The sequence below is a fragment of the Spea bombifrons genome, chromosome 12 (assembly GCF_027358695.1).
Source record: "Spea bombifrons isolate aSpeBom1 chromosome 12, aSpeBom1.2.pri, whole genome shotgun sequence".
NCBI classification, from domain to species: Eukaryota; Metazoa; Chordata; class Amphibia; order Anura; family Pelobatidae; genus Spea; species Spea bombifrons.
Genome location: NC_071098.1, coordinates 27,836,792 through 27,862,051, shown reverse-complemented (window position 1 = coordinate 27,862,051; position 25,260 = coordinate 27,836,792). Strand labels below are relative to the sequence as shown.

The window sequence follows — 25,260 nt, the reverse complement described above, 5'->3', positions numbered from 1 at the left end:
AGACTGCGGTCTTTCAGGGATTATTAAAAAGCCAAAACGAGAAGATATCAGCACTTTATCATCACAAAATATCAACTGTATTTTTTTAACCACTTACTGGCTCACTTGTGTGCAAGTCAGCCTCAAATCTGCTATTTTCTGCTAAGACGTGAGGACCGGTGACCTGTTCTAATCAAACAGATGTGGCCGAGGTCTAACTCAAGTTACAATGTTACATGTTGCATAATACACTGTAACCGATTGTGCTCCAGCACAATGCTCAACAGCTGTTGTCATACCGGAAAAAAATGTTTCCCTTGACTAATTGAAAGGCGGGAAACACCATTAAGAAAAATATATATATTTTGTAGGACCTCGCAGCTAAACAACAATGAAGGCTACTCCAGCTGCAGATATAATGTGCTTCATTGCATCATGTTTTGAGAGATGCTGGGGCATTCAGTATTTAGGGTTGGGTGGAGCGACATCATGCTATTAAACCCTTTATTTTTCAGGTTTTTGGGTTTTCTCAAGCCCTGCACTATACATGACACCTGGGAACTAGAAGAACGGGCCACCAGGAGCTCTCCGTCTTCTGGGAGAGTGGCCCTGTCCGAAAGCGTCTTAAGCTAGTGGAGGGCGTGAGATGGGGCCATAAGTTGTTCCCTCTGTTCGGAGAAAGTGACCCAGAGACCCCTGGAGGGCCGTGCTTCATCTGGAGACTCTGGGTCATACATGGAGATGTCCCGAGCGTGTTACGCTTCTCTTCCGGTTCTGTGGCCGTTCCCATTGATGTAAATGGATATTAAAGCACACAACGTAAGTGTTTTCCTTTATTACCAGTATAAGCGAGAGAGTGGCCTTTATTTATGTTTTCTAAAGGGCCGCATTGCTGCACACTGGAGGAATTTAGTCATCGCTAACATCGCAGAATTTAATTAAATAATACTTTGCAATTTCCATCTAATTGCGCAACAATTCATCTAATGGAAGTTTAATAACGTAGCGCAGTACAGCTTCCAGCGCGTGATGTTTCATTATGGCCCCCAAAGTGTTATTAAAACATTAGGGGGTTTTAATTCAGTACTAAGCTATTCGAATGTGCTTTTTCTGTATTGGATTTATACCCCGTGGAGTTTTTTTTGAGATTGTTATCAAATCCTAGGTTTTGAAAAGAAAATGTTGATTTTTTTTCGAGCTAAAAAAAACTTGAAACGGCACAAATATATTGACCAGCGGCTTTGGCGAGCGTAGACTTGATTAATGTCGTTATGTTTTTATGGCCCAAAAGCAACATTTATTGTTTCTTAAGAGGCACTTTGTGGAACTTAGCCAAAAGTATACGATTTGTTCGTAGCTATTAATGGTTATCTCTATAGGTTGCCAGTACGGACCCGCCGAGAACGGAAAATAAGGGGACTGGGGTTCAGAGACTCGGGTGTAAGGGGTAAGTTTAATGATAACAGACAGTGAGACACGGTGAGGGTCTGACCAGTGTAATGACCATAGGGAAATACATTATATACACATAGGCCGGACAGGAACGGGCCAAGACCAGTGTAACATTATAAAGCCTGAACCGCGCCGCCACCACAAGGCATGCTGGGACAGCAGCGTCACATGGCAGGCTTGTCGAAAAAAAAATACAGTTTCTGAAACAATAAAACAACAACACAAAAAAAAAAAAAACAGCTGAAGAACAATAAAATAAAAGCAATAAAAACATCCGAAAAAGAAAAAAAAAAATCAGATGGAGGTCTGTAGTGGGTAATACAGACATCTAAGGCAATGCCTGATCCTGATAATAAAAAAGGGGGAGATCCTGAGAAGGTAGAGCTCCTAGGATTATTACAGGAATTCCCCAGGACCTCGAGGAGAAATCTCTTTAAGGACCAAGTCTTTTGCATTGTTTCTTCTTTTGCAACTCAGTTGCAAGTGCAGGTAGCAGTGAAAGCAGAAATCCACAGGTCGAAGTCCCAGGCCACAGAAAGATGGATGCTGTCCGTAGGTAAGAGAGTCCACCACGTTCCCGGCTCGCTAACACTGAAGGGGACAAATACGAGGGGTGTAAACAGGAGCGGATGTTTTAACAATATAAAGTGGAAAGAAATAGCCTCTTGGGGGGAGGGGGTCAAACTCTCACCTCTATTGATTGACCTCCGCCGCGGGATGACATAAGTCCTTGCTGCTCTTTCCGCTTGTCTGAATTCAACTCAACGGCGAGTTCGGCTGAAGCTGGATCTGGAGTCCTGTGGAGCGAGAGAAAGGGAAACTTGTAAAGAAGGGAAGGGTTATAATAGAGAATGTAGAGAAATCAGAAGGGAAAGGGCAAGGGTCACAACTTTGAACTGTTTACCCCACTGCTAGAGCCAGACTCCAAGCTTGAGCAAGTACAATGACTTATGGCACCTCTCCATGCGCTAACACAAATGGCTTTGCGGGTTAGATATTGGCAGAGCAATTTATTATGAGCAAAAATGGGTGGAGTGTGTTGGGCACATGGGGTAAAGTAGGTGGAGCTACAGTTCTGCCCCTCCCATATTATTGATCATGGAACCTTTATAGTATTAGGGAGCATACAATGTCTGTCTTATCAGGAAACCCAGCCTAGTTCTTTACTACGTAAGAGATATGGCCATGGTCCACTCAATGACCATGGATGGGTTTATTCGCTAAAGGGAGTCTCGGCAGATGAGTCTTTAACTCCCTTGCTTCACTATTCATTATGAAGGGCCGATACCAGCAAGCTTCTCTAATACGAAGGGCCGTGCTGACCCTCTATAATGGGTGAGGAGACGTTGAAGAAATCTCGCTGATTTAATGATGCATTAAACAGGGTCAGCCAAGCTCTTCATGACAGCAGAAGGTCACCGGGGTTGGACCTTCATAATGTTTACTGAAGTCAAGGCGTTGAACCACAACTCTCCTGCAAACTCTCCCTTAAGTGAATAGATGCCAGAAAGAACTTAAGGACCGTCCTCTATGTCACCGCTGACCCACAGGAGGCCATATATATGCAGCTTACATTTAGCAGTAAGGATGGCAATTACAGCAATAAGGTAATAAATTGCTTCTTTCCTACTTCGTAAAGTGATTTAACGTGACTGGTGATTTGCGACGGCTGCAGTTTCACTTCATGCCAAAAAAAAAGACAAATAATAATCACGGGTGGATGAAGTTTAGAGTTAAGAGTCTTCTGCGGCCCAGCAGTTTCCCATCAGTCATATGATGGTGCTGTCTGCGGCTTAATAACCTGGCAGGGTTTCAGGTAGCAGTATTAATAATTGGAGGCTGCTCATGAGCGTATAGCACAAAACATACCACTGAAGGACTCGTTCGAGATAAAGAGTGGAAAACAGGTTATTCTGGAGATTAATTATTTATTATCAACAGCTGAGTGAATCTCCAATGCATTCCTTCTGGACTTCTTCAGTTAACATAGCACTCAATAATGGAGAGTCTTTAGATACTTTAACTCTTTGACACTATCTTAGAGGGAAGCCTCATGGGAAAAAAAAACTTTAAAATTATATACTTTATGATGTACAGTGGTGTAGAAAAGTCTATTTTGCCGTATATTTGATATTTATCGCAGATGTGGTGGCCACCATTGTGATGGCCATGTGGTCTTAGGGATCCACCCCTGCTTATCAACTACACCATGCCGATTGCTTTATGGCAGAACCTAGAATGTGCTTGTTTAAGATCTTTCCCCTTGACCTTCATAAAATTAAGGTCGAGGAATTTTATTTTTGGCCAAAGAGCAGCCAATACAAATAAATGATTACACGGCTGTCAAAGAATATGTCAATAAAATATAATAATTTTGAAATTCTAGCTAAGTATTCAGTATTGTAAAACTAAGAGTCATGAGATCATGTCCAGGAATGGAATACGGTAACTTTTACTGATAAAAAAAATGCAATTATTGACCGTTCTCCATAGCCTCAGCTTTCACAATTACCTTGACAATGCTGAGACACCAGAGCCATTAGCCAAGCACAATAACAACATACGACATTATAGGATCACATTTCTGGTCATTTGTGATCTAATCTGTCCTGAAAAAAAATGATCTTAAGTTCTGCCAACAGTAGAAGGACTTGTAATAAATTGAAGTCCAAGAGTAAGAACAAAAGGTCATATCCAAATAGTTCATATCTGAGGAAATGTACGGGGACACAATCAACCTCCCTTAATTAACGTGGATTTATCTTGGAAAATGGGTATTTATAGCTAATCGAATGAATCAAAAACCACCATCAAGTCATCATGACAGGGAGGACCCAACAGATTTCTGGATTTATTCTGGAGCTTCACCGAGGCCAACCTGGAGCCAACAAGAGGCCTTCTAAAATTATTGAAATGGTGAATTAACGTCAGTTTCGGTAAATTAATGAGATGAGAACCAACAGAGAATCTTCTTCTTCTAAAACAAATGACCTCGTAAGGCTATGTGCCCATATCTTTCTTGAGAGACCTTGTAGCCATAGTTAAGCAGATAAATACTCTTCCATCATAGACAACCAGCGGCCATACTGGATGTAGCTGGATTTGCCTGTTTATGGCAGAAAACACCATGCGATATGCAGAAGATTGAAGCAGAAGGCTTCCTCTGTCCTGAAGGACCAAACGCCCAGCGTATTATTATTATTTATTGTTTTATATAGCGCCATCACATTCCATAGCGCTGTACCAAGAACAGGCCGATTATACAGTATGTCAAATTGACCACAGTTGGGATGATACACAATGGTGTTGCAAACCCAAATGGCGTCAGAAATAACCAACAATTTATATTAAACTAGCCAATTAGTTACATGCGCCGGCTGGCTGAACCGGTCCAATGCTGCACAGTAGCTGCAGAGCAGTCTAGTTGTAATAAACATGTTCAAAAGCATTGTCTTTACACAAAAAAAAACTATTTTCACCTGGCGGTATCACAGCCTAATCGCTACTTGAATAATAACAATAATAATAATAATACATTAGTAATAATTATAGTAATAATGATAATAATAGTAATAATAATAAATATTAATTGTAGTCATAATAATAATAAAAATAATAAATAGTAGTAGTAATAATAATAATAATAATATATTAGTAATAATAATAATAAAAATAATAATAAATAGTAGTAGTAAGATAATATATTAGTAATAATAATAGTAAAAATAATAATAAAAGTAATAAATATTAGTAGTAATAATAATAATAATATATTAGTAATAATAATAGTAAAAATAATAATAATAATAAATAGTAGTAGTAGTAATAATAATAATAATAATAGAGTTTCCTGGGGTTATATCCCCAGGGACAGAGGAGCAGAAAAGTTTCTTTCCGTTCTCCTGCCTCCACAGCCGAGGACATTACCCACTTGTCTTGCAGTAACTAAAACCATGAGAAAAATGAACTTTTAGTCGCTTAAGTGGGACCCCAAATTGTAAGACTGTGAAGTTGTAACAATGATTCTATTAAAAGTGCTTCTTTTATCTCAAAAGACATTAATCAATATGAACTATGGGTATAGTCTGCCAGGGAATAGCCCCCAGGGCAATCATTTTCATCTCAGACCATTCAATATGATCATTAAAGGGTCAGTGGGGCTGATTTCCCGGGGGGGGGTTCGACGGTGACTCACGGTCTCAGACCACGGCAAGACCTCTTTAAAGCATGAATGTAAATATCTAATTGGACTCAGTCCTTCGGGTCACTATTAGTAGGTGGGAAAAAAAGCATTAAAACCATCTTTTCTAGAAATAGAATTACTTAATCTCATTCATAATTATAGCCGGGAACACCTAATTGTCATGTGACACAAAAGCAGGAAAGAAAAAAACGACAGATCTACTGAAGACAGCGTACTAGACAGCGCAAATAATGTGGGAAGTAGAATAGGACCTTTAACTAAAACACAGATTTTTTGTTGTTGTATGACATAGTAAAATATATATGGAGACAGTGATGCGATGGGAACCTTATCATGGCATTTCCTTGTTCCATGTAGTAGAACCGGGAATGTCTGCCGCTATGTTTATGGGACACCTAGCTTTGACTTTGTAACGAGATGTTTTACTTACAGCCACAGCTGTTGTGAAATAATCACACGGGGACGTAATACATCTGCTTCCTGGAGGATGTAGAGCATTCGCGGGCCAGATGGGCAAGATCAGGTGTCCCGGAAAATAAAGATCACATTTTCAAGAGATAACATCCCTAGAAAGCTGGGATCTAGACGTGGCTCAGGTAGGACACCAAAGAGCTCTTTAGAAACACAAGGCATCTATTCACGAGTCTTAACTTCAAGGAGGACAGGAGAAAACCAGAACATCTATACCTGGATTTGACCTGTTTTAGGTTTTCTGCCTAGAGGAACATGTTGAGGCTATAAACGAGACACCACAGACCAAAAAGGGATTACAGAAGGGCAGAAGAAAGCAGGGACCAAAGACCACTCTCTAGGGAGGGTTATTAGGCTGAAGCCCCTGAATGTACTCTTAGATAAAACGTTGGAGCCCTCTAGCATGTTCTACAAATAAACACCTAAAAATTTCTTCAATTTCTATAGCCATGACCTATCAGTACTTTATTTTTGGGTCACATGACATGTCCAGGTCCAGGTCATGGATGGTCTCTTTTGGTAAGGGACCCCAGCAAGTTCCTTAAGCCTTTGGATCTGATGGAAAGGGGAACTGATTGAAGCTGGAATAAAGTAGACAAGCAGCTTGTGCTCCGAGTCTTAGTCCAGAGCATTGAAAGAAGAAAATAAATAAGCCCATAGGGCGAATGACTAAGGGTAATTAAACAGATGCGTTTTAATCCTGTTATGTCGCCCCATATAACGTCTCTACGCTCATCATTACTCCTCTCTTTATCTCCCACTTCCCTTCCTTTTCCCCAATATGTCTCACGGCACCCAGGCTTACAATGACTTCTTCTCAGAAGATCCACAGGTCAGTTTTCCTTTCTTCTGAAGGAAGTAGAAGAGAGCGACGACCAGGAGAAGGAGGAGGACACACACGACGACAGCAATAATGGCGGTGCTGCTGCCGCTGCTCTGCTCTGTGGAAGAGACAATAAAATGATCAGCCCTCGCAGGGCGAGAAAGGGATGGAAGAAGGACAGAACACGAGTACAAATACTGATTACCATGGAAATAGCCAAAGGACATCCCTCCTAACAATGTGTATCCACAACTAGCATTTAAATAAGAATCTTCAGCTCTAATATAAGAATGAAGGCAAAGTGTTGTCTGTTCCTGCTCTAGAACCCTGAGGAGGTTCCAACATGTAAGACCCGGATACGCAACATGAAACCGTAGAAAGGTTTAAAGAGGGCACATGGGGAAAAACAGATGCTACAACTACGCACAGTCATGGGTCACGGGGACACGCGTGTTTCATGGCAGCCCAAGCGATTACCAGCCCTATTTCCACAAAGCAAGGTACTTACTTTCAGCAGGTGCAGAACTGGGCACAACCAGACTAGCTGCGTGAAGAAAGAGAAAATATTCCGGTGAGGAAGATATTCATGAGAACAGTGAGCAGGTACATGGCTCATACTTTCTCTCTCTCTCTTACGTTAATGGTTAAGAAAGTAATACATATCATCTGCGTCATTTCTTACGCTCACCGATTCGTAAAGTGAATTTTTTCTCTCTGGATCCAAGCTGATTTTTGGCAATACAGGACACTCCGTTAGTTAGCTTGGAGGAGACCTTTACGGTGACCTCGCTCTTTACTTGCATGCCAGAAACGGATTGTGTGTCCTAGAGAGAGAGAGCGAGACATTCTTATGACTATATGGAGACCAAAAACAAGACGCTTAAAGAAACGGTCTAATGCTGACAACGTGGGACCACCACAAGGTCAAGGGGAGGTTCAAGGGGCAGGAACGCGAACACCCTAAAAACCGATTACCTTAGTAAGTGATTTAGCACACTGTTCGGTAGCATTCTACAACTCAACAAAGACTATGGCCCTCATGACCACATGCAAGATGGAAACTAACTTTGAGAAAGACTGTACTGGTCTTTAGACCTCAAAAAGTAGTCCAAGGAACATTTTCAGCAGAAAATCTAGAAAAATCATGGAAAATTAGCATTTTTAAAGGGACTGCGTGAGGAAATCCATAAATTAATTGAAACAGGCAACCAAGGACAAAAGACACGGATTGTCTCCAAGGTCTTCCTAATTGATATGAGTTGTAGCCCTGAAAAAATCCAATCAGATTCATTCTGTTATGGTGGCTGATCTCATAAAATAAACTATTGGCCATAATGTCTAATAATTGCACCGTACAAAGATTTAAGGGATGGATTGACCCAGACGGCCAGTATCAGGCACGTGGGAAATTAAGTAATGATGGTCACCTGTTTCAGAAATTCCCAGATACATAAATCAAAATCTGTAAACAGTCTTCTACAAATAAGAGGTGCTAAAGAACACGGCAGATAAGTCACAGAATGATGCAAAAGAAAGAGATTTAATACCTTCAGCTCCGGGGGATTCCACGTGATCTCTGGTTGAGGATGTCCCACCGCAGAGCAGGTTAGCTTCACCATGTGTCCTTCAGCAGGAACTTCAACCACTTCATTCCCAGGTTCCAGCTGAGGCAATCCTGAAAAAAACAACAGAGAGACATTTGTTACAAAGTTACAATCCAGAAAGTTCACACACCTGGCATTCAACGTGACCTTTGTTTAATAGCTGACCTACCCGACCGTCCTAAAAGTAGCCTACCAAAGGCTATAAAGAACATAAATGTTTCATAAATGGGAGACCCGCCATGCCAGATACAGCGTCTTACCTTCCACGGTGAGGGTGAGGCTTTTCTCCTTTCGCAAACCCGGCACACTTGGCACAAAACCTTCACAAGTGTAGACTCCAGAATGGGAATATGAGATGTTGTGGAGGCGGAATCTGCTTCCATCCAGAAGAACCTTTTCTCCCTGTAACATGGGTAATGGAGGTCAATATACGTATAGTGTAGGACGGGAGACAGACACAAGGAAAAGGAGGTTGGCATTGACTCATGGGATATGGGGTACAAACCGAAAAAAGAGCCAAAAGGTGAAATGGATCCACGTTTTTTGTTTACCTTCTTCCAGCGTAGATGAGGTTCGTCAGAGCCATCACCAAAGCATGAGAGGGGAACGTCTTGTCCCACAGTAGCCGTCACGTGGTCCGATGGGATGAGGGAAAGGTCGTTCAGATCTGTAGGTGAAGGGGGACAAGACGTGGTAAGAGAACGTGAGACCGATAAGAAGAGTTGGGAATGGGTAATAGTATGCGGTGTTGATGTAGACAGACATGGCATGTCAATACTGAGGTCATAACGATAAATAAATCTTCTGAGGTCATAAATAAATTAGAATGGGATGAAAAAATCCTCAGGCATTGAGGCAAACAAGTCAACAAGAGATTCTAAATTGGCACCTTAACTACCTTAGCAAAAGGGGGTATTTCTAAAGTAAATGTAATGTTATCATTAACGTATAATTAATTATAGGTAGAAAGACGACTCTAAACTATGGAAATGGTCTCTAATTATACTAGATAATCACCCTTTACTCCCGCCCTCAAGTCACACTCAAGTCAACATCTATCTATACTACTCAATGTCTACTCCGAGTGATAGCACTCACAATTCACGAACACGTTCAGGTCTCGAGTGAGTTCAACTTCAGGGGGAGAGTCAAAGTCCATCGCGTGACAGCGATAAGACCCGGTGTACTCTCTAGAAACATTACGGATTGTCAGCACACCCTCAACACCAGAATATATCTCCACTTCTCGATCACCTTCCTGAAGAAGAGAGAGAGCCGGTAAGGACAGTGATGAAGGAAGGAACCTACCCATGGTTACTTGTATGTGTGTAATAGCCATATGTACCTTGAGCATATAGATAATGTATGAAGGAGGGGGAGACCCATCTGCTTCACATTTCAAGGACAGATCATCTCCTTCCTTAACTGGAACTTCAGACATCACCTTAAATGTCACATTCTCTGTATAATCTGGGAAAAAAACAAGTGCCAATGGGTAAATCAAGGCATAGAAAACCAAGAGTGAAACCAAGAGTAACTGTAACGCTGAGTAATTGAGAAGAAGGCGAGAAAGTAACGTTAGGAGGACTAGAAAAAGAAAGCCCAGTTTAAAAAAAAAGATTTGTATTATTCTGGAGCCGCCACTATCGCTTCGCACAATAACCACTTCTGGCCACAAAGAATGAAACATAGATTTTACGGGCAGATAAGAAACATTCCATTGCACTTAGTCTGCCTGCTACAACGGTGGAATCGAGTAAGAGGCAGAGAACCTGGAAGAATATATGGAAAGGAAGGCCAGAATGGAGACAATATGGGTTGAAGGGAAAAGTCCCCAAACTGAACGAAAATGATCCAATAGTTAGAAAGGAAGAAGAGAGCTGAGAAAGGTCCTGAGTGGAGGACACGAGACAGAGGCTGGTAAAGGTTAGATATGGAGGCCGAAGACGCGGTCGCATTACTCACAGTGCAGAGTCAGGCTGAATTCCTGCGACTCCATGCGGTTCACGGCTTCTCCAGGCATGGAATACGCGACCTTACAGGAAAATACGGCACTGGCGTCCTTCTTGGTAGGTATTAAAAAGAGGGTGCTGGTGACTGTAAGCAGGTTGGAGGCTTCTGTTGTTGTGCGGGATGAGACGTAGAGCTCTGCATAGAAACAATCAGCAGATATTAGCTCAATAACTCTTTAACTAGGCCCTGAGATTGACATTTGGTAGACTAGGAGGAAATTCACAGCAGTTTAAAGTTGTAGCAAAGCGAAGTAGTGACCACTCAACTCCGAGATGGAGATAACTCCCCTTTTACTAGAAGTATCGACCTGGGCTTTCAACGCCTTTAGTAAATACACCGGGACTACACCAGTCTCTAGTTATTATCTCCATCTACCTGGTGTCGCTGTTGTCCTTTTTTCTACGGTGCTCTTACCTGAGTTCTTCTCCGTCGGTGTATTTAGAAGCTGATGATTTTTGTACCATTCGATGGTTGGCGCCGGATAGGCATTGCGGCTGGTGCAGGTGGCGATCTAAGGGGCAGAAAGGTATTATTAAATTGGGGTGCACGAGAAAATATAAAAAGAGCAAAAATGTAAAGAAGGAAGGCAGCGGGGAAATCTACATACCTCTGAGGCAACAGGTGACGTGACTGATAATATCCCTGAGATTACGGTGACTTCAGGGACTTCTGGGGGGTCTGAAGAGAAAAAAGGAGAGAAAGAGACTGAAAAGTCTTGAAAATTACAGTATAAGCCTTGAAAAAGTCACAACTTTCCAGCACCTGCTGGATTCCTGATCACGGCATAAACCACAGGTTAAACCATAGAATTATGTCCTACTTGGAGACGCTATTCCAGATGTCTACTGCCAGTTCTGTAGTGAATACACATTTTATATGTGAGAAGAAAAAGAATACTCACTGAAAACCATCAGCTCAGATCTTCCCTCAACTGCCCTCTCACCCTCTGCTTTGACCCTACAGAGGAATGTCTTTCCGTCGCTCAAACGGACGTCCCTGATGACCAGACTTAAGTCGCTCGTAACCTCGGCCCGGCTGCTGTATTCGGTATCTGGGTCTGTCACTTGGCGCCCATTATCGTAGAAAGTGATTCGGGCGAGATCATCATTCTCGTCGATCTGAAGGAATGAAGCCAAGAGCGAGAATGAAGAAAATCAGATTTACCTCCCACCCGTCTGCTGCCTAAAAAAATGCCCTCTAGTAACACATGGAGGGGAAAATACATGGAATAACATAATTAGGATTAATATAATCCTAGTACTATTTGATGCTCTCGGATAATGTCTATAAATTAAACATTAGAAAACGAGGAACGCCTTAAGGGTCTCGAACAAATTTTCACAAAGAATAATTTTCTCTAGTCTGATGTTAATAAGAAGAAGCACCAGGGTACTGATGGTTTAAGTTATCTAAAACTCCAAGGATGTGGGAAGTGAAGGAAACATTAAATTTTATGACTGATCATTCAACATCGGATAATTGTCCTAGACGCTAATATTTCCATCCGGTATAAGTTTGGAAGCTTATCTACTCAGTAGATGGGTTTCTCCCGAATAATTACCATTTAAAATGGGGCAATGCCTTAAAAAAAAATAAAAAAATAAAATAACATTAAATATTTTGGCCAATGTTGCCGGACTTTAGTAAAGTATGATTTCGTAAGCACGGGGTCTTCAAAGACCCCATTAATATGGAGTTTATGGACCTTTGAGAGGAGCTGATGGACATAGAAGAACGTTTGGGGTTATAATCGTCATTGTCTGTGTCTGGCTTAAACTTTTATTGGAACGTTACAGTTTTAAAGCTACTTTGTTTCACTAATAACAGCGTTACTGAAATTCAGTATCAGCCGACGCGGTGTGGAGCTGGCCGTGGGGCGACTACATTTCTGTCATTAAACAATGTGTCGGAGTGAAATTAGGCTTTGGATAGAGAAACCACTTCCCCCTGGGGCTTCTTGCTTTAATAATTCACGCCAAGTGCTAAAATTGCTCTGGCTGTGCACAAAATTGCTACCAATACAGGAACTGCAGCCCGTCCAGCCTCTTCCCTTCCCTTTTCACACAATTACGTTCTCATAAGCTGGTATCCTGCTGTAGAGCGCATTTTTATGAATACAATCCCTCTTTGTGAAATTAAATGTGTAAAATATGCCATACAAAAGTGTCCTGTGCCCTCACACGTGGGAACTTTATTGTAAAACTGTGTGGAGAGAAAGCCGAGTGATGCTTTGGTGGAGAACATAAAGAAGCGAGGGGTTCCTCTGGAGGACTGGAGTTTGTAGATGTACGTTCCTCGTGCCAGAAAAGCATCGTAGAGAAGCCAGACTTTCTTATCATTGGGTAGCTGGTTCCACGATTTAGAAACATAGAACTTAGACAGAGGATAAGAACCATTTGATCCCATCTAGTCTGCCTATTTTTCCTGAGTTAGAGGCCTAGACCTTAATTAGTCCTTGGTCTTGTCTTAGATTTAGGATAGTTTTATGCTCTTTAACTCTCTGCCAGGTTTTTGTGTCTCCTTCATCTCTCTCCCTCCTTTTCTTTCTCTTGCTTCCCCTTCTCTCTTTTTTTTATTCCTAGTGTTTCTCTCTCCTCTCCTAAGAAATAACATGGCAAAAGGTGGCCTAGTTCCATGTGAAGTCAATCAATGCCACCCGAAGGTGAATATAACCTGTCCTGCCTGAGAGTCTTTATAACATGCTGGAACGTGTCCACCTAGATGCAAGAAACCCATTCATGCAATGGAAGTGTCTGCTCTGGCCAGTCCATTACATGGGTTCCTTATTGCATGACCCAGATGCTTCAAACTAAAAGAAGTCCCTAGAACACTGGAGAGCTCACCAGTGCTGCTGGTGTTTGGGGTCTAGATGGACAGACAGGTCCACATATATCTTTTTAGTTTTTCCCAATAAACGTTCTTTTCTATGTGCTGTTACTTTATTATACAACGAAACCCATTTTTAAAGAATTTTTAGGTCTGTTCATCAGCTCTTTTTTAATGCGATTAAATTTATTTATTTTTTTAAAAAAAATTCGTGCTTAACACGTTAGCGAGCTCAATTAGCACCTTAATTGGGTTGAGTTTATAGGTCTGCTATTCCAAAAAAAATAAAGGAAGGGTTACGTTCTGCTCCCCCCCCCCCCCAATTAACACGTTTTAGAGAATGAAGAAAAAATCCAAAACAAAGTGATACATTGTCTGCACTTTCGTATTCGGTCTCTCGGGAGCAAAGCATGCTTAATGAATCTGTGGGTGTAACGTTTTATTATATTGTTACAATTAAAACACTGTAAGAATGTATCACTTGTACAAATGTTGTGGTTTCAGAACATGATTAATAGTTCGACGAATGTTGAAAAACCAATCCAAAGCGTTTGGAGATCAGCTCGACATGGCGAGCGGTCTCTGATGGCAATCATTGAGAGTCAATCATGGTGGCTCTATGCTACAGTAGCTCACATTAATACTTTGGTGAATACTAATACATTGCCGTGATTCTCATACGATGCGCGGACTCGATACTTGGACAACAATGGCAAACAACACAGTTATTATAACGGGATAAACCAATTTCATCCACATCAACCCAATGGAGGTCACAGCATTTCTTCAAGGGAAGAGGTCTTCCAAGACATAATGTCCCATTATGAATAATACTATAGAAGGGCTGCAGGATCCGCACACCGTATAAAGACAATGAAAATAATGCTGATGAATTGTAGACCAAATGTATTAATTAAGAAATAAAAAGCAATTGGACCAAACTCAGTCGCTCTGGACAACCCATGGCAGGGGCTTCAGAGGTTTGAGGGCACCTCTTCTCTTCTCCTCTAAAGGCTCTTAGTCATTTAATCTCTTGCTTTTAGTTTGCTAGTTTTAGTTTGTAGAGTTATCCTGGGGACGTCATGGATTGAGAACGTTGAGTCCGTCTTGTTCCTCTGTCCTGAGGAGTTGTGGAATGGGTTATGGGCCATGGATTTGGAGGCTGGTGGAACGTGGGGAATAACGAGGCACAGAGAAGGCACAGAAAGGAAGAAGTATGATGGGCAGGGGGCGAAGTTATCATCCAACTACTACAGAAGGCACTCCAGTAACGGTTTGGCGATTAGCTGTTAAAATGATGGGGGAATGTGACATAAAAATGATGTCAAATAACGTAACCGGGGAGTGACGTATCAGCACACAGCACAATGTGTTCGACATCACAGTTTGGAGAAAAACAAGTTCTATCGGTAATTAAAGGTCCGTTTTTACTTTTTGTTTCCTTGTTTGTTTCCTAAAATTACTAATAATAATGCAAAACTCGAAATGCTTACCACAAACCACTCTGAAGTGAACTTGGGGGACCCGCTGAAATTCGGCTTACACCCAATTCGTGCGTTTTTCCCGATCTCAACCTCAACGGTTGGCGGTACGACAACCGTGACCGCACAGAGACAACCTGCGACAAAGACAAAGAGGGCATCATTAGCATCAAGCAGGGGCTGCAAGAGAAGCAAAGCCCAGACGTCCTGAACAAAACATGAAATGAACATAACCAAGGATCCAAGAAGGAATCAAGCAGCAGAAGCCCAGAGATAACCCTCTGGAGATGGAAGAGCCTCATTGTCTTCTCTACTCTACTCAGTGCAAGGTTCAATGACGGGTCTACAGAGAGACGTTGACTTCAGCTGATCTCGGCAGGAACTTATTGAAGTCAAAGTTCAGCGAATCATTATTTTTTAGATTATTGTTACTGTGTTGCAGCTACCTGGCAACGTGGCTACAACCTGACGGATTTAGGAGATAATCTTCTTCATTTGGGACCTCTTACTCCCATGAAGGGGGGAACGTGATCCTTTCACCCATCAACGTTTATACAAATATGGTAAATCTAAGTACATATTAATGTCAGGTTCCTGACGGGGATCACAGGACACCGATCTTCCCAGACTTTCCTAATTCTGCTCTTTCTCACTCCAAATATGTAACTATTTCTGGTACTGTGGGAAACTGAAGGCTTAAAAAAAAAAAAAAAAAAAAGTATGTGTTCAAATCTAAATATATAGAGCTTTTTCAATTAAATCTCAGAGCCTTCATGCTATAATGGCATGCGCTGTAAATTTTTGTTTAAAACAATAAAAATAAAGTGGTCTATATATATATATATTTATATATACTGTATATATCTAGCTATCTATATATATATATATATATATATATATACTTTATACATATATCTAAATACATAAATCATATATAAATATATATATAATATATATATTATAATATATATAATATATAAACCGCTGATAAATATATGAGAAATACATGGAATTCCTTATTATAAAAACCTTACATTATAATGCATACTATAGCTGTGAGGTCACTTTTAATGTTTATGACGTCGCCTTGCAAATACATGGGGAGATGGTGCAGAATCCCCCCCCCATAACCGTTTGCCCCTGGCCCCCATCTATTTGCCATGCAGGAGATGCGTTCAGCCGAACACGTGGCATCCGGCACTGGCTCTGCGAGCATCACGGGGGGTCTAACGAGAACATCCAAAGCTGTCTATCAAAATACACATCAGCTATTAAAATACGATTACAGATGCAAAAAAACGCATCCCAGAACCCCACACAAAAATAACCCTTTCAGTGCGTCGTCCTATGTGGGGCCGGACTGGCCACCTGATGACATGGTCGCAGCCAACGGGCGGATATGCTCAGGTAGCGCCAAATGGGTTGAGTTGGGGGGGTGATGGCCAGTAGCCCACCAGGCATTTCCCCGTTGTGCCAGACGGCCAGCCCAGACCTGAGTAAGTGATTAAATTAACATTAAATCCACTAAGCGGTGAATGTAATCAAAAGTGGGTCAATGCCACGGTAACCACCTTTTGACTATACAGCAACCATAGTAACAGAAGCAGATAAGACCCGTTCGGCGCGTCTGGTCTGCCCCGACGTAGAGACTCAGACCTTAAACCCGTTCCCCGTCAGTCTCGAATTAGGCACAGGCCCCCCCCCAAACACAAACATGGCTGACCGTTCTTTATTGTTTCTGAGGCCGTCGTGGGCAGAGCGACCACCGGCTGGAAGCCTTGCTCCGGCCTTCTGTGGGGTTATAGGACAATGCTATCCTAACAAAGAATTTGGCTTTCAAAAGAGGTCACAGCGTTCCACAATAAGGAGATAAGGACGAGTATCTAATCCCGGCTGCCTAAGGGGGATAAACCGACAGGAACCGAGCTTACCCCAACCGACTGGGCAAATATTATTATTATTAATTATTATTATTACTAAGACGATCCGATACATTAGGTATAGAGAGTCCTGCTCACAAGAGCTTACAATCTAAAGGGAATGGGATCAGCCCAAATGCTGATTATTATTTTCCTTAAAATGATATCTGTTTGTTTTTTCCTACGAGGGAAATGCAGTCCAGATCCAGCCTCAAAGAGCGAGGCTGGCTATTGACTTAATTTGATTAATGCTGCCGACTCAGCGGTATCAGGTAAGTTTAACCCTTCTACCGCCGCGAGAACATACACAACACACAGGATCACGGCCCTGATTTTTAATAACCGATGAAGCACGCCATGACCGTTCTTAATAAAAACCTTTGTCAGCTTCTGGTGAACGTTATCTTTTTTTCTGTTTACTTAATAACAGCGCAGACGTATCCGAAGGTGGCAACAGCCAATTATTATCCCTCAGGCAATATAGAGAATATCAAACCGCCGTTATTAGCGAAAGACGCGGCTATTAACTGCCCCCGGGGGCTTTGTAGTATTTAATCACTGCCTGCTTTTGTGTGTCCTCCTCGTGTAGGTTGGAAGGAAGAGACACGGTCGGTGTCCGGTGTGGCTCTCTCTATGTGTATAGGAGGAAGAAGAACCTGGAGGTGCCTGCCAGTGCAGCAAAGGGTGCACGGAACTTGGAAGCAGGAGAGGACCTTGGAACACTGTCAACGAGAGCTTTACGGAAGAGAGCGTGTGTGAGGCCTCTCGTCGACTGGTGGCGGGGCAGAGACTGCTAAGGATTAAAGATTAACAGGTGCAGGGTGAACACAGCTGCGAGAATCATCTACAGGGGAACAGGAGAGGGTCTTGGAATCTGGAGGAACATTACGAGAGCATGTAGACTACAGCACTAGAGCATGGGGTCGTAAGAAGGCAAGTAGAGAACACGAAGAATGGAGAACTTCATGGTTTTCTTGTAGGAAGAGGACAAAGCTGGTATGGGAGAGGTGGCCATGAATGGAGTGGAGGACCATCATGGAAGGTTCATAGAAAGACAGAAGGACAATTTGTGGGAATTCACGTCAGATCGGGGGAAGCACTTTAAGGGGGTTTGGAGTAAAAAGCTCAATGGAGGACAGAGAGAAAGAGAGAGAGAAGGGAATGAGAGGTTGGGTTTCACAATAATGGAGGGGGGGAGGAAACGAAATTTAGCAGAAGAGGGTATGGAAGGGAGTTACATAGCGAGAGGGCACAGAATTGAGAATGAGGAAATCTCGGGGAGGTGGGGGTGGAAGGGTGGAGGGTGCAGGCTCTTGTCAGGATCCTGAGAGTCCCTTCACAATAAGAGCGTCTCGCTGGCGGTCACATGGCCTATTGTTGAATTCTAAACACTTCAAAAAGGAATGGAAAGGAGGGGGGGAAGGCGAAGAGAGAGTCAAGAAAGAAAGAAAGAAAAAAGATAGATGGCTTGAAACATTGAAAGAGCTACTGAGGGGAAGAGAATGTGTGTGAATAAGAGAGAGACAAGAGAAAAGGATATGGAAAAAAAATAGGAGACGGGAGGGACAAGGAGATAGAGAAAAAAAAGGAGAAGGGAAAGCATCATAAAACAGACAAAAATACGGAATCGGAATACAGAAAGTTTAGCATCAGATTTAACCCTTTGAGGGACAGCGACATCTCTTTTTTTACTTCTTTACGTAACTCACTGTGAACGCAGACATTTGTTTTTGTGCGAGTGAATGAAAAGCAGAGAAATGGAAGAATCTTCTTCACATTATATTTATAATTACCAATATCCCCTGTCTCCTGGGACTGTCCTTTGAGCTCCAGCGTATATATAATATATATTCCCGTATTAATGTCAGCGGTTGAAGGAAAAGAAGTTTCATAAATCACATCTAACCTGGGGCACCAAGTTATGAACGTTTTGCTAGCCTCCATTCTTCAATATAATTGGCATCATTGCACAAACGGCTGTTTTTCAGAAAGCACGTGGAGATATAATTAATTTGTAATTATTTTGCTCGTAATGCTTGCTTAGCCAGACCACAATGTCACATCAGGTTAATTTGACTCTTTGCTGGAAGATGATCTGTGTGATCCACGTGAACCAAAGTATAAAAATTGTTCGGAAGCAAAAGCTAAGCGGTGAAAAAAAATAATGCAGTTGCTATGGTAACCAATAGGATGATCCTGCTAATTGCTCCACTTTTGGTATTTTGCAAATTACATGGGTTTTTTTGTTTATTTGTTTGTAGCGTATCAAAAATCATTGAAGCCTAGCCCCAGGTACTGAAAATCCTTTGTCTCACCGCGTCAACAAAGCAACAACAAAAATAGACAGCTATGCCTTTTTAGTGAATCTGGTGACAAAATGAGCCCCCGGGGTATACACAACACCCCCCAATGCATTCATCAGACCTGTTACACTGCCATTTACTACTGTATGAATATTTACTCCATACATTTTTAATCTTAATGTTTTCAGCAATATTTTACCTTTTTTTAAAACATTTTAAGATTTTTATTATATATTTTTTATTATATATATATTATATATATTTTTTATATATATATATATATTATATAATAAAAAATATATAATATAATATATATATATATAAACATCAAATAAGGTCTCCATATGCCATTCAGCTCAGACAACAAGTCATTCAAACACCCCAAAAATATTTTTATGCAACAATGTTTAGATGTCAACAATTGCCGAGTCGGCATATTAACCGGGTCACGCCGGAGACTCTCATTACTGTGAGAACTACCTCTGTTTTTATATCTAATGAATAAAGTAAAAAATGTAATTCAAAAAAAAGTCCAGAATCCACATTTTGCAGATCCCTTTTTTTTATTCTTAGGATGGTAGTAATAATACAAATTAAAAAAATATATATAAATATTAAAAACAAAACTAAAAAACTATAAATGCGGATTGTGAAGTATAATTATATAAATAATATTATTAAATCCACTTTAGTTATTATTCTTATTGTACTCATCCAACTGGATTTTTTTAAATATTTTTCTTATTTTTTTATTTAATTTTTTTTTTTATTTATTTATTTATTTTTTTTTTTTTTTTTTTTTTTTACTCTTGCCTGGCAAATACAATCTCACTAATCCTCTAGATACACAGTTTCAAAAAAAAATCTCCTTATTAGCTGAGGTTGGTATGGATGCCTCAGTGGACAAGGAGAAGAGAGAGTGAGGAGTGAGCATAGAGATGCTAAGTGAGGGGGGAGGGAACGTGTATAAGAAAGATTCCAATCAGGCCCCAAGATTACTGTGCAGAAAAGCGTTAATAAATGCCTATTAAGGGTCAGGTGAGTGTCAGAGACGCAAAAAAAAAACCCATAAAAAACACTGAAATTTATTTCTGGTCTTCAAATTCCAATTTATACCGAAGCATTTGGACGAGGAGTCCATAAATCAAGCAATTTTGTTAATGCATTCGAGTTATCTCAGCAGGTAAGTCTAGTGAGTGCCGGGCAGAAGAACGGCCGCCTACCAAGCGAATGAATGAAAAAATCCACAATATAGAGCTGCAATCAGTCCAGTCCTTCATAATAAAGAATCTCTCCTAAAAAGCCACATATCTAAAGGTTATGAAAGTACTCGTAAAAAATAGAACTCAATTATCAACTAAATGCACAGAGAATCTTTTACAGATTTTTTTATAAATACTATATATATATATATATATATATATATAATATAATTAAAAAAATAATATATATATATATATAAAGTAAATAAATAAAAAGAATAAACATATATATATATATAATAAAAAAAATAAAATATATATATATATATATATATAGTAAATAAATAAAAAGAATAAACATATATATATAATAAAAAAAAATATATATATATAAAGTAAATAAATAAAAAGAATAAACATATATATATATAATAAAAAAAAATATATATATATAAAGTAAATAAATAAAAATAATAAACATATATATATATATATATATTTAAAGCATTTATAAGAAATCTGTAAATATACACTGTGCATTTTAGTGAGTATATAAGAGTATATATAAAATAAAAACAAAAAAAAACCTAAATGTATATATATATATAAAATAAAAACAATAAACAAATATATATATATATAAAATAAAAAATAAAAACAATAAACAAACATAAATATATATATTGCCATAAAATCAATCACAGTGAACTTCTTTTATTCTTATTTTTTTTTTTATAAGTTTGGAATATTTTAGCCGTTATAGTTTTATATTGTTTCTTTGATTATTTAATATCAACATCTTCATTCCAAAAGCTGCTGAGAATGAGGAGAGAGCACGATGGGTGTCGTAAAAAAAAAAAAACAAGCGTTTATTTTGTAAGAATTAGAAAATAATAATCATTTAGTCGAATAATTCCTGTAGCCGAAAACAGCGTACGGAAATAAAACAGGGCGATTGCTGCGATGGCGGGCGACACATCAGACACCCCTCACCTCGCCCACCTTAAGGGATGCGTAGAAAGTTGGACCCCCCCCCCTCCCTCCCAACGCAGAAAGGGAATTGTTATCTACACAGCCCTCACCTGCGCAGTAATGCCCGGGGCAAGAATCACAGAGCAGCAAAGCTACCATTGGCAAGATCTCAGATCCATTTTAACCCCTTACTCTCCACCCCCCCATCACATAGATGGTTGACACTCAATAGATGCCCGCGTCGGCCAATGCGGGTTACTGTGCATCCAACAGGTTCATACCTGGCGGCTTGTGTGTCTGCGGCCGGGGGGGAGGGGGGGTTGTGTGCGTCTCTTTGTTGTCGGAGGGGGGGTGTTGTGTGTGTTTTTGTGCTGGGGAAGGGTAGTGTTATGCCATGTCTGGAATGTGGGAATTTGCTGTGAAATAACAAAGTACACATCGCAGGTCCCAACCTGTGCGGGGAGGACCCTCAATCTATACCCCCCCCGCCCCCCCATCATGTACCGCAGCCAGCACGAAGGGCACAAGGACTACGATTAGATTACTCGGCTAGGACAGCAACCGGCATGAGAAAAAAAGTTCATTCAGTGCATAGGAACAGCGCCACAGAATATGATGGCGATACATAAATACCTTGTTATTATTATTAATTGATTTATATAGCGCCATCATATGCAGTAGCGCTGTACAACGGGTAAACGGGGCATAGCAAGGTATTACGTAACAGTTTGTAGTTACAGGGGGTCCCCTGCTCGTAGGAGCTTACAATCTACTCCCGAACCCGACTTACATCAGCTCTCAGGAACTAGGAGCAGCGCAGAGAAAAGTTAAAGCACCCAACACTCCCGACGCCTGTAGGTCTCTACGGGGGGGGCTGTTTGTGAATTGGGCGGAATCAGAATTTAGACATGAGACCTAGGGGCCCCTAGGCATTCTCCCATATCTCCCAACAATTGAACGTGTGGCTCAGCCCCGGCTCAAACTCTTCCTCCTACAAAGAGTTTTGGCTCTTGTGAGGGTCCGTACTTTTCAGGTGTCCAGGAGAGGTGGGAATGGGCGGAGCTGACCCTGAAAGTGGGTGGTGCTGGGGGGCATAGCCAGCCACCTGCCTCGCCCAAATTTGGGACTAGGGGGGCAACGTGGAGGTCTGTGCTGCAACACAGAGTGGTGGTTCCATGGTATGACCTTTCAGCAGAGGTGGTATGAGTCATTGCTTTAGGTGATGTCAAACTGTACGCATCACACAATGCATTGTCTCCGTTTTCTTGTGCCTCGGGGCACTCTTGCTGTGTTACAAAAGCTGCTTTCTTTTCTCTAGGGTGGGGCGGGGAGGAATAAATGCCCCTACTTGGGAATTTGCCATCATTTAAGACATAAAACAGAGCTGGGGTTACATAGAAAAAAAAAAGCGATTCCGGTGCAAAAGTTTGAAAAGTGGTCTTGTTGCTATAACAACCGACGGAATATTCCTGGTGAGTGGATCTTTCCACTGGTTGCTATGGTGATAAAACCACTTTTTAATCCCAGATTCTCACTTATACACAGCTTCATAGCTTCATGTATATTGATGGCGGGTACGGTATCCACTACTCCTTCAGCCCAGGCCACTTACAAGCTGGAAGTTAACGACGCTGCATTGTGACATCAAATTCTATTTATAAACAATCATTGGATTGTTTATTGAAATTGTTACAATGTATGACGTCATCGCTTACAGGTGCAGACAGAAAACCCGGCAGCCAATCAAACGGCAGAATAACAGAAATATAGACACAGCTATGAATTATCCGTTTATATAGCGCCGTCATATTCCGTAGCGCTGTACAATGGGTAAACAGGACGTAACAAGTCGCGCAGCACATAACAATTTGGACTTGTCCGAGGAGCTTACAATCTAAACCAAGATCCAAAGGATACCGGTGTCTTCCAGAAACACATGGCCAACATTCCCGTTAGCTGCATTCCAGTCCCGATTATAACCTGTATGTGTAATAACGTATATACGGTATATATATATATGTATGTTTATAGCAATATATGCTTGGTTATTTTTGGGGTGAAATCCTGCCTTTTTATAGGCAGCGTAATGCGTTGCTTTTAAAGCCCGTTGTACTGCGCTGCGGAATGTGATGGCGCTATATAAATCTATAGGTAATAATAAATGCATGTTGCCGTGGTTCCTAGCTCCGAATGCCTCTATGTATAGGGATAGAAACTCATTAAAGACGCCGTCTGCAGCCAATAAGATCGCCTGAATAGACCGTGGCGCAGCAGATCCGTCTTATCGCTGAGGCCCGGGGGACTTGGTACGTATGTAAGCAGATCAGACCCATTCGGCCCCCGGCTAGTCTGCCCCTAGGCGATAACGTTAAAGCGAACCTCCAAACACATAAATACCATATATATATCGTCTTAGATTCAGGGGCCGTATGCCTGTCCCATGCATGTTTAAATCCCCTCTCTGTGTTACCACTTCTGCTGGGAGGCAGTTCCACTCATCTACCACTCAAGTCAAGTGTTCTACCAGCACCTGTATTCACGACACCTGGACGTTCTATACAGATCGTAGTCTTTGCCGCCGCTGCGTTGGGGTGGTGTCCCACCCTATAGGTGCTGGATGGAGGTGATAGGAGCGGCAATCCCAAACCTGCCCGGTCCGCACACCGAATTCCACCATCAGAGTAACGTCAGCAAACATAACACCCGTCTATCACGTCACCGCCCGGCCCCCGACCACAACCCTATAGATACGCATTCTATACGTTACCGCCACCTCTCCTGGATATGATCCCGTTATTTATCTTATATGCAGCTTACCGATATTCCATAGGATCACACTGATTAACCCTTCCCCTCCCCCAGCGCTATAGAACATATACATTGTGACATATATATATATATATATATATATATATATACCCCATCACTTACTCCCTCTGCACATTAATGTATATGCCAGCTCCCCACCCTTCCCAATGCAGCCAATGTATATAATCCTATCCAATCAGTGTCCATCACCATGCTTAATGAATTATGATGTCATATCTATGATGCATTTACATGATAATTCCTATATGATTCCCTATACTGCACTCTATACGGATCCCGGGCTGTTCCTTGGATTTTCAGTGGCAGAAGGGACCCCCCGACAGTGAAAGGGTTACTGTGCGCCCCCCCCCCCCCCGTGTATGTTCTCGGGGTATGTGATACATTGTTACCCTGAGTGTGACAGTCAGTGTGGCCCCTCTTGGGGCAGAGAGGTGGGTCACTCCTTGAGTGTGAGTGGAGCCCTCTCTGATAGAGTGCTGTGAGAGTGTCTCTTACTGACACAAAGACGTGAGTGTCGCTTGGTGTTAAGGGGCTGCGTGGGTTCTGGCCGGGGGGATCGGTCACGCGGCGTGGGTCACTCACCTGGCAGGAGGGCTAACAGCAGCAGTAACATATCCATGAGGGCACTCTGGGCACCGGACGATGAGCGCTGCGGGATGTCTCGGGTGGGGGTGTCCGCTCGGGGATGTCTCGGCAGGTGTCTGGGAGTCTCTGATCTGGATCAGCTCATCCGGTTTGTGCTGTCTCTGCCCCGGTGGCTTTGCCCCGTCTGCTATTCCACCTGCCCCCGGACCACGGAGTCTCTGCGGATCTCTGCACCAGCTCCACCGAGAGAATAAAAGGCACGGAGCGAGAATACCCCCTACCGCCTGAGACACGCCCCCACTGCCGGGGGCACGCCCCATGCTGCTGGAGACACGCCCTATGCTGACTGAGACACACCTTCTACTGCCTGAGACACATCTTACACAGCATAAGAAACACCTCCCACTGCCTGAGAGACGCCCCCCACGTTAAAATTGACACAGCCACGGCCTGCCAGACACCGCCCACTGTCTATAATGTTTATTCATGAGGTCCGACAGATAACGCCCACTGTCCGGGAGACACCGCCTACTGTCCGGGAGACACCGCCCACTGTCCGAGAGACACCGCCCACTGTCCGGAACACAGCTCCCACTG

The 25,260-nt window shown here is 41.9% G+C and overlaps 1 protein-coding gene across 1 annotated transcript; it reads right to left on the bottom strand.

Annotated features, from left to right (window-relative positions):
- Nucleotides 1–1,413: 1,413 nt before the first annotated feature.
- On the bottom strand, nucleotides 1,414–24,894 carry BCAM (basal cell adhesion molecule (Lutheran blood group)). The gene is made up of 16 exons (XM_053452703.1): nucleotides 24,661–24,894; nucleotides 14,866–14,990; nucleotides 11,448–11,664; nucleotides 11,154–11,224; nucleotides 10,961–11,057; nucleotides 10,499–10,681; nucleotides 9,879–10,003; nucleotides 9,632–9,791; nucleotides 9,085–9,200; nucleotides 8,794–8,935; nucleotides 8,477–8,604; nucleotides 7,618–7,753; nucleotides 7,438–7,473; nucleotides 6,912–7,047; nucleotides 2,123–2,228; nucleotides 1,414–2,022 (listed from the first exon to the last, which is right to left on the bottom strand). Exons 1-16 carry the CDS (start codon nucleotides 24,695–24,697, stop codon nucleotides 2,017–2,019), a joined length of 1,821 nt encoding a protein of 606 aa, XP_053308678.1. The 5' UTR covers nucleotides 24,698–24,894; the 3' UTR covers nucleotides 1,414–2,016.
- Nucleotides 24,895–25,260: the final 366 nt, after the last annotated feature.

What these genes read in the sequence shown, in the direction of transcription:
- BCAM (XM_053452703.1), bottom strand. Translation starts at nt 24,697, where the DNA reads ATGGATATGTTACTGCTGCTGTTAGCCCTCCTGCCAG. An exon ending in ACCGACGGAGAAGAACTCAG is followed by an intron (nt 10,682 to 10,960) that starts GTAAGAGCACCG and finishes GTTTCTATGCAG; the next exon opens with AGCTCTACGTCTCATCCCGC. An exon ending in CTCATCTACGCTGGAAGAAG is followed by an intron (nt 8,936 to 9,084) that starts GTAAACAAAAAA and finishes CCCATGTTACAG; the next exon opens with GGAGAAAAGGTTCTTCTGGA.